This window comes from Pezoporus wallicus, unplaced genomic scaffold (assembly GCF_028554395.1).
Source record: "Pezoporus wallicus isolate ANWC-B61680 ecotype Strahan unplaced genomic scaffold, APGP_CSIRO_Pwel_v1 contig_2012, whole genome shotgun sequence".
In the NCBI taxonomy this organism is placed as follows: Eukaryota; Metazoa; Chordata; class Aves; order Psittaciformes; family Psittacidae; genus Pezoporus; species Pezoporus wallicus.
Genome location: NW_026639840.1, coordinates 4,119,261 through 4,128,553, shown reverse-complemented (window position 1 = coordinate 4,128,553; position 9,293 = coordinate 4,119,261). Strand labels below are relative to the sequence as shown.

The 9,293-nt window shown below is 35.7% G+C and overlaps 1 protein-coding gene across 1 annotated transcript in view; it reads right to left on the bottom strand.

Moving 5' to 3' along the window:
• Window positions 1-477: 477 nt before the first annotated feature.
• RET (ret proto-oncogene) overlaps window positions 478-9,293 on the bottom strand; it is a 95,507-nt gene continuing 86,691 nt past the window's right edge. The window contains exons 18-21 of the mRNA XM_057416379.1: window positions 7,955-8,092; window positions 5,926-6,025; window positions 4,242-4,389; window positions 478-2,345 (exon numbers count right to left, since the gene is read on the bottom strand). Coding sequence (XP_057272362.1) covers window positions 2,188-2,345; window positions 4,242-4,389; window positions 5,926-6,025; window positions 7,955-8,092 — 544 coding nt within the window. The 3' untranslated portion in view covers window positions 478-2,187. The remainder of the gene's footprint in view (window positions 2,346-4,241; window positions 4,390-5,925; window positions 6,026-7,954; window positions 8,093-9,293) is intronic.

The following is a 9,293-nucleotide window of genomic DNA, read 5'->3' as shown; positions in this document are numbered from 1 at the left end:
ATACCTGCAAGTAAAACTATTTTACCGACATTCACAAGCAGGAAGGGAGTCAAAATCAGTTGGATTAGGAAACACCTGTTAAGAATTTTTCATTAAATTGCACTTAATGCAAGTAATTATGTATGGCAACTATAACTATGAGCTGTGCTTGTATTTTATATGCAGAATCTATGTCTGGTAGCATAGGTGACAATAACTACTAGTAATTTTTTTCACAGGAATTAATGGTTGAAACAACATTGACTCATGCTGAAAGTCTAAAATACGCAATACTTCCTGCATCCACTCGTTATTTCGGCATCAGTTACTATCCCACTCACCTACTGTGGGTGCTTCACATCTCCCAGTTTAGTGGTATTGCAGAAGATTGCTGACAAAAAGAAACCCCTAATTTAAGGAAGAATTAAGAAAAAAAACAACAAAATCTTGATGTCTTGTCCAAATAAAGAATTCCCACTTACACACATAACACATAGGAAAAGGAATGGACAAAGCAAAAAGTTACAAGTGCCATTTTTCTCTTCTTTTTTGATAGGTATCTCAATAGAAAAAAAAGCTCATCTATTCTGATAGTTGTGTCATACCAGTGAAGATCACCATTATATCACAACCAAGCCCCTTCTGTATACATAGTGGTATCTGTTTACTGTACATAAGCATTACACAACAGAGCAAGTGTTTTTACAAAGCAAAAGTCACTCTGCTTAGTGCTTGAAACCAGGATAGGACCAAGTATGACGTCCAACAGTGAAGGTGTTTAAGTTCCAGCACTGAACTTTATATCCCACTTTCTGTAAAATGAAAATCTGTGTTTGTGTTTGGCAGTCTGACTCAAGATCTTGTTTCTGAAATCACAGACTTTAATGGAAACATAAAGTTGATACACAAAACAACATCTGAAAACAGCTAAAATGGATTGTAAATGACAGGAGCAAGCTTTGGTAGAACTGGATTATTTAGAATAACCGTCACAATGCTAACAACTGGTCACTCAGGATTAACATCCCAACATTTGTAGCAAACAGTTACCTTTAACAGTATTAGATTACAAATAAAGACAAAAGTAGAGCTGATCATTTACTCTTCCATCTAGAACATGACTCACAGTCTGATAATCCTCCCAAATACTGTCAGTGTTGTAAGCACAACATTTTTATACTTCACCTTAATAAATTCTGATGACATTTTCCTTGTATAGTTAAATTAACTGTAGATTTTTACACCAATTTTGCTGTGCAAGTGTTGCTCACTCATGACTTTCAAGGTTATAGGCTTACTTGAAGTTATGTCATGGCAGTGTCCTGTGCATGGCAGTGTATCCAATTTGGAGCTGAGAAGAGAACTCCAATCCTCTGAACATGACTGCAAACAAAATCTGTTTACTTGAATTCAATCTAAAAGTCCTGTACAGACTATTTTGAACTCATAAGAGGAATTATGATTGTACAAGACTGTACATTTTAACATTAGTAAGATAAAGGTGACAGAAAGTAAATTGTCTCAGGTGAACACTCGATTGCCATCAGTCTATACAGCTTATCTTGTATCAAATTTATCTCCATTGTGCTAAAGGTAAGAGAAGTTAAGACTAATAAAACAAATTTTCATTAAGACAAAACATTTTACAAGACTTCAAATGTTGACTCTCAAGTCCGCTATTGAGTTACTTCATGTTTGCTTCCAAACCAAGAAAGAGGCTTTGTTACACTTCTCATTTGATAGCAAGCTTAGTAATTTGGGAACCTATTTCCCCCCTCCCTTCCATATATTGTTTGTGCTTCCTGCTTAGATCAAGTGGACATATGCTAACAGCCATTATAACAGTAGCAGTTCAAGTACATTTTCCCATCCAAGAAAGCTGTAACACAGGATGGTTAGTCTAAAAAACAGTGAGAATGAAGTGTGAAGCCATTTCCAGTAAGAAGTTGCCAAATGGAACCATTTGCAAAACGGCAATCTAGAAAGAAGTACTCGAACTACAACTCTTATCCGGCTTGATATGTTTTCTGAATGGGGAAATCACCAATTATAGTCTTCAGCATGAATAACGCACTTTAGAAACTACCAATAAAAGGTTTTGCCAATTTAAAAGTTGGTTGTTAATTGTACAAAGAACGAGCCAATGGACTTTCCATTCTTTGCATCTTTGTTCCCCTCAGGAGTCCATTACCTTTCACAAAGAAAATTTTAGCTATCAAACTTGTCCATAAATTTTGTCGCTGAGTGTGAAACCATCCAGTTAGCATATACACTATCATTTGCATATCTTGAAAACACAGAGTTAGTGCCATCGAATCTTGTGAGTGGAACGGGGCTCTCCTCAGGCCAGTTCGGGTATGACATGCCTAAAAATGAAAACAGATAATTTTTTCTGCACTGAAGAACCATAACTTCATGTGCAGACAGTAAGGCCCTTGGCAAAACTCCCTTCAGTATTTTAAGCCAGTCCACTGGATTTTGTCCCAAATCAATTCATATAAATGATGTTTCAAATTCCCTGAAGCACAAATTCAAATGTAAGCAAAAACCCTAAAAAAATAAAGTGCTTACTTGATAAAAAATTGTGTGCGTGCATGCACATATGCATAATGAAAAGCTAGTAATTTCTCTTCTGATAAGCCTCCAACTTTCCATTATTTTCTTTTTTAACAATCATGTAGCAATATACAGCTTTGCAAGAGGAAGTTCTTGCTGTACAGGAAGTGCTCCAAGAATTAATAAACGTATCTGGGACAGGATCCAAAGTCTATTCCAATGGCTGAGAGTATTTCATTTACTTATATGGGCACCTTTCCTTTGGCTTTAGTGAAGTTCTGGGGACACTCTCATCCCCTCACCAGGGATTCCCTGCTTAATTTTAGGAAATCCCAGTAGCACAGCCGAGTAAAGTTCAACAAAGTCCTGAGCACTCTTGTTTTGATTCAGCTTTTAAATCTGTATTTCAGGCATGTAACTACTTGCATTGAGTCCAGTAACTCATTCTCAGTTTAAGCACAAGTGATCACCAACATGGAAACAGAATGCTTAGCACCATGTTGATCCAGCTGTACAAGCAGAGAACCACACCAGGGTCAAGATTTTCAAAAACAGGAATCTGATTTTGTTGTTTATTAAGCATTAAGCATTTGCCATCAACCTTGGTGGCAACTTTTCCTGTTACTGCATTCTTTTAACAATCTGGCCACTAAGTGCCCCAAAGTGAACATGAGTTCTTCACAAAGAGAACCTATTAAAGAAAATCAAAACTAAGGTATAGATCAAAAATAGACCCAAAGCCATGTATTAATGGCAACTTTAAAGCTAAAAGATCCAACTTTTCGAAAGTCATACTGCCTGAAGAATGAAAAAAAATATCTGTGATGTTAGTAAGTATCTAACATGTAGAGTATTTAATCAGGAGACAAAATGTAGGAGTTTTGGCAAGAACCATTTTTACTGTCCATCTCACCATCACAATATGAAAGCATATGTTCTTTTTAAAAACACTTGCTACATCATTCAATCAAGGTTTAGTACTGACATTTTCATAATAAATCAAAGGACGTGAAAACAGCTGAGTGTATTTTCAAAATGCCCATTGTTAATTCAATATTCAAAGGACTTTACATGTCAATTTAGTCTGTATATAATACTTACATACAGTATTTCTACTTTCTGTATATAATACTCTGGTTTCATTCTATGATACATTAAATAGACATTTCAGCTTATGGATCCAGAACACATTAACAGCAGCTGAAATTTAGAAATCCATCTTGATAAATGAAAAATGTTGCAGATGGGTCCTATAACTGAACTATGGCAAAGACCAGTGTTTAAAAAAAATCTATTGCTTAAATTAGACATGCAGAATCTAACATATTTCAAATGTTCCTAGCCTCCCCCAATAGAATAGTTGAATTAGATACTCATTAGCATTTTATATTTCCCCTGAGATTACGTCCCTGATCTTTTTTTCTTTTACTGTATGATATCTAGTCATTTTACTTATTTTCACATCCTTTTAAAAATGTTCATTTTAAACACAGCTGCAAAATGACTAAAGGATGATCCTGATGCAAACTTTGACATTTACCAAAATTAAAAACAAACAAAAGAACCCAAAAGAAGCTTCCAAGCAAATTTTGACTGGCTCCATTCAAACAAGAAACACTGTAATGGGGTTACAGAGTCTGAGAACAGTGCAGAAGAATTTTTTTTTTTGTGTGGCTAGAATCTAGTAAATGCATGTGAAATTCTACCATAGAGTTTGTTTTCAATCCATGTGGAAGGGAGGGTTCGAGGGAGGGGAGCATTATTACAGTCCACAAGAGGTGTCTCCTCTTCTGAGAGCCCATCATCATAAAGTAAGGAATCAGAAGGTGTGGAAGCTGCAAGATCTAAGTAGTCCTAAGAAGTGAACACAGAAAAAGCTGGGTTAACATATGTGGCTGTATTACTGGTTGGGTATAAACGCTATTATGCACATCTGGTGCCTTTAACACAAGTAAATACAGACCTGACTACATTTGTCTTTTGATAGTACCTCTGGCACCTGAATAGGATTTTTCCTTTCTGCAACCATAGCATCTTTGGAAGTATCTGATTTGCCAGAACACTAGACATGCTGGAGACATATTAATACTTCCCCCTTCCTTAAATCTGCACATCAGTAAAATAGGAAGTTAAAGTGCTGTGTTAACTGATTTGTTTGACCTTCAGTTTGTTATGCCTAATACATATGCGTGCCTGAAATATATAGATACATATGTGTGATTAAAGAAGGTACTCAGATCTTCTCATCATTTTTACAAAAGCTATTACACAATCGTGTATAAAATTAGCTGTGTAAATATTGCCAAATAAAACTTCTGATGCCGTTGTTCTAAAACTAAATATTTAGGTCAACCACATGAATTCGTAGGTTTTCATCAATGCTGCTGAATTGCTTTGATGCAAAAACCAAACGTGAAGCTTTTTTAACTCATTTAAAACACATTTTTTCCTTTAAAATGGCTTTCCCTTGGAAACTGACCAAAATAAAACTTTAAGAAGTTAAAGTTACCCAATTTTATAAATTGAAGTACCTTCAGGGTTTTTTATTCAGAAAGGCAAGAAGAATGACTACTTTTTCAAGCTCTATTTTGGATTGGCTTTAATTATGGTGAGAATTTCAGAAAACTTGCCAAGTCTGTCACTGGACATGCAGATCATTTGCATGCCAGTTCTCAGCCATTATAAGTTAGTGGTGCAAGTCGGCTAGACAGTACACAGCTTAGACCTTTCATTCTGCCATTTTTAATTCAGAACTCATTTTTACATTCACATCCTGAGCAAAAACGTTCCCATTTGTTTATTGGTCATTTTTGCACCCAATGTAAATGCCATCACATTTGCAAATCTGACATTTCCTGGGTTTCATTTGTAACTGCCCCCCTTCCCGTAACTACTAGATTAAAAAAAATACAAATGTGTTTATGTGCAAGTAGGTATGTATGTATTTCATAAATTTATGCAACTTGCACTTATTTTTAGACCTCAGCATCCATTCATTCAAAGATAGTCTATATAGGATTATAATAGTTTTAAAGTAACTCATATGGGTGGAATCATACAGCTTTTGTATTTCTGTTGCTATCATTATATAACTAAATCAAGCGCAAGGAAACACTGCATTCTTCTAGTTCTAGGCTTCCTACAGTTATTTAAGAGTGCTACAGCAATTAAGAATAACTCATCTGCATTTAGGGCTGAAGTTACTAAAGACACTATATAAAGTAGTACTGCTCTCAAAAAGCTGGATGCATTTGGAAGAAACTAGGTATGTGCTTCAAAGATTAATGAAATCACTCAGCTTTAAAAAATATAAATAAAATCATTATTTCTGTATATTCAAGCTCAGATGATCACAAAAGCTTTCAAAACCTCATGCCTTTCCACACTTACCCTACTCTTCACCATCATTTTCTCTAGTTCCTTGCTGATCTCAGCAAATGTTGGCCTTTTATCAGGTTCTTGCTTCCAACAGCGTAACATTAGGTTGTACCTGTGACCCGCCACAAAGTGAAAAGAAAAAACCAAACTGTTATTCTTACAAGTGGGTCATGCTTCTGCTCAAATAATTTAGAGTACTGAAGTTGAACTGTGGTATGATGGCTATCCACAAGTACATCAATCTTTGTTGTGTCTTCTGTCAAACATTCCCTTGAATCAAAAACTGACATTCACAAGAATGGGCTTTTATTTTCATGAGTCCCTATCAGTTTAAATGATGATGCGCTTGGGCTGTCCTTGAAGGACTGCAGTCTTAGATTTCTTTCATTATTTTCACTTCCTCAAAGGACTACCTCATGTGTAGACAGTGTGTCAGATTCCTGATTGATTTCTTTTGCATGTGACTTTGAAGAAATTTGTATCTCATCACTGATGTGCATCCCTCAAACCTGAAAAATTCTGCTGTTATATCAGAAAGTAGAATTTTGTACTTAATCTGTTTAAATTCTGGAAAGCTTCTGTAAACTTTTCTTCAAAGCAAAGACTAACCTAAGACTATTTTCAAAATTAACATTATTTTGATTACTATTCTTATTGTTATTTTGATTATATTTATTTTCTATCTTCAACTACCTTCTACAGCATACAGTGTGGAAACTGAAGGAAGCAGAATTAAAGTCTTGGAGTTGAGTGACTATCAGACAGACATTGGCCAAGTTCTGGATGTGTAATTCTCCAACCTCTGCCATTCATATTACTTTGTCTAGCTCAAGCGTTTTCTGGACTAAGTGATCCAGTCACAGAATTGCTCTAATTGTGGAAACAGTTGGCTACAAGAGCTACAGCAAACTATTGGAAGGCACTTTTTGACCTTATCCATGATCTCTTTCTCACTTGACTGGGTAAATCAGAGAACACTAAGAAAAAATGGTCCTTAAAGTGGGCTCTCAAAGGATGTCAGAAAAAATTCTGAGTACAACAGGAAAAATCTCAACCAGTCAGAAAACCATGATGTGGCTTGAATAAAAAAAAAACACCTCAATCATGGTCAGCTTGCGTAACCTAATAATTATCAATAATGAAATATATCTTTGAGGAATGAAGTCTTATTCCCTGTTGAAATGAAATAAGCAAAAAAAAATTAAGTATTTGCTAGAGGATATTTGCCAGTGATACTTGTAAACTTCTACCCTGCTTAACTTCAGAAACCCTTAATGTTTTTTCTCTATATATAGTATTACAAAAAATAATTATATTATTTATACTGTATTATCTCAGCCCAGATATGGCCAAAGCATCTTTCATGTGGAAAGTCAGTCAAGAGATATCACAGTGGTTATAGCCTGGTAACTCTCTAAAAACAAAGTGACCGTGACCATATTTGCAGACTGAATATAAAACCATGTTTCATCTCCAGCAGCCATGGAGCAACCACAGAGAGAAGATATTTCATGTTGATCGTTTTAGTAAATCAGCCAAAAGAACTGTCTCCAAAAAGAAAAGAAATTGCCATGGGCTTATCAAATCACCAAAAATTTGTGTCTTTCAGGGTACAGATTTCTTAGTTAAGGTATCATTTCTCCTATGCAATGCCAGGACAACTAATAGACAAGGACTGTGGATGGAACAACTATTGCATTTGTAGAAAACCAGTGAAACATCTTGAATATTTCAGCTATCAGTGTTTTATGAAATTCTTCTGCTCCTCCTCCCTCAAAAGTTTTGAATATTCAAACTCTTTTAATTGTTTGGAAAGTGCATTATTCAATATCCTACAAATATTTTGAGTGTAGCTGTAAGCATTCTGTTGGCAGTTCTTTTCCTGCACTTTACTGTACACTGATTTTATTACATTCTTTTGAGGACTACACATTTTGATTATACCTCTGAGATATAAAGAATAACATTTATTTAAACTTTTTTTTTTACTGTATTTATTCAGGAGATGTTTATGAATCTAATCTGATCAAAAGCTACTTACATTTCTTCACTGCAGTTTTCTGGTCTCTCCATTCTGTAGCCTGTTTTTAGGAGGTTAAAGAGTCTTTCAGGAGCAATACCTGGGTAGGGATTGCCTCCCAGAGTTACAATCTCCCATAGCAGAACTCCAAATGACCATCTGAAAAAGAAGAAATGAGCTTTTATTTAGAGCGGTAGATTTCAAGAACTTAGTGTAGCTTTTGCCAACAAATTGGGTTTTGAGAACCCAACCAAATTCAAGGCACTGCTGAGCCAGGGGGGCTGTACAGATGCACACAGGGCCATCTTTGTTCCCAAATATTCATTAAAAAGGCTAGCAACCAAGACAGCAGAAATAAGGGATACCCCTCTTTTCTCCATTGACAAAAGCTAACTGTATCCTGGGAAGGCCCAGGCTGTTCTCTAGACAGCAGAAAAAGAAAGTCCCTCCCATGGCTGTCCAGTCCAAAGGCTGTTCCTCTTCCATACAGTGCTCCAGGAGGTGCCTCCCTTGACAGCGAAGGGAGTCTAACCTCCCTAATTGGCTCTTACAGTCCCACTAAGAAATAACAGTCTAAATTTACACAGGCTGGACCCATCAGTTACCAAGGAACCGGTCTGTTGTCTTGACTATGAGGTTGTGCTTCTTTATATGTTCATTTCAACCATAATCAGCACCTCTGATTTCAGCTGCTCTGTTAGGCCATTTCAATAGTTCAGGACTTAATTTTCTTCCCAGAGTTGATGAAGAACAGGAAATAATTTATTCTACAATTACCAAATGCTTAAAATATAGTTTAACATAGAGCAGAAGACACTGATTTCTGAAATGAACAGAAGAAATAAAGACTTGTTTTTAGCCTACATTATTGATGAGCTCAAACAAAATCCTACTCAACGGGTTAGAAATATTTAGATAGATTAAATTAGTCTGGTTTTGGAGGGCAGGCCAGGAGAAGAGATGCAAAAATATTTTTCTTTCTTTAGTAGAAGGCTTTTTTGAGACACAAGCTACAAATTACTCCAAATCTGCTCAACTGACAGGACTGCCAAAATTTGGATGTTCAAAATTAAAGAAACTAGATAGCACTGTTTCACTCAAACAGAATACACAATGGGATGTATCTGCAAGCAAAATTATATGCAGTTCATGACAAATTATATCTTTTGTGTTCTCATCATTGGGTAATTTCTGTGAAAACTCCACTTTTAAGAAGATTTTAGGAAGTGTTACACATCAACCAAACCAAACAGCAGTATGTAATTCCTTTGAAAATTCCATCTCAAAAAGTTAGCCACAAACCTCATCTCCCGTCTGACTACATTCCACCTGTGTTTCTTGCATTTTAAAGAACAATGGT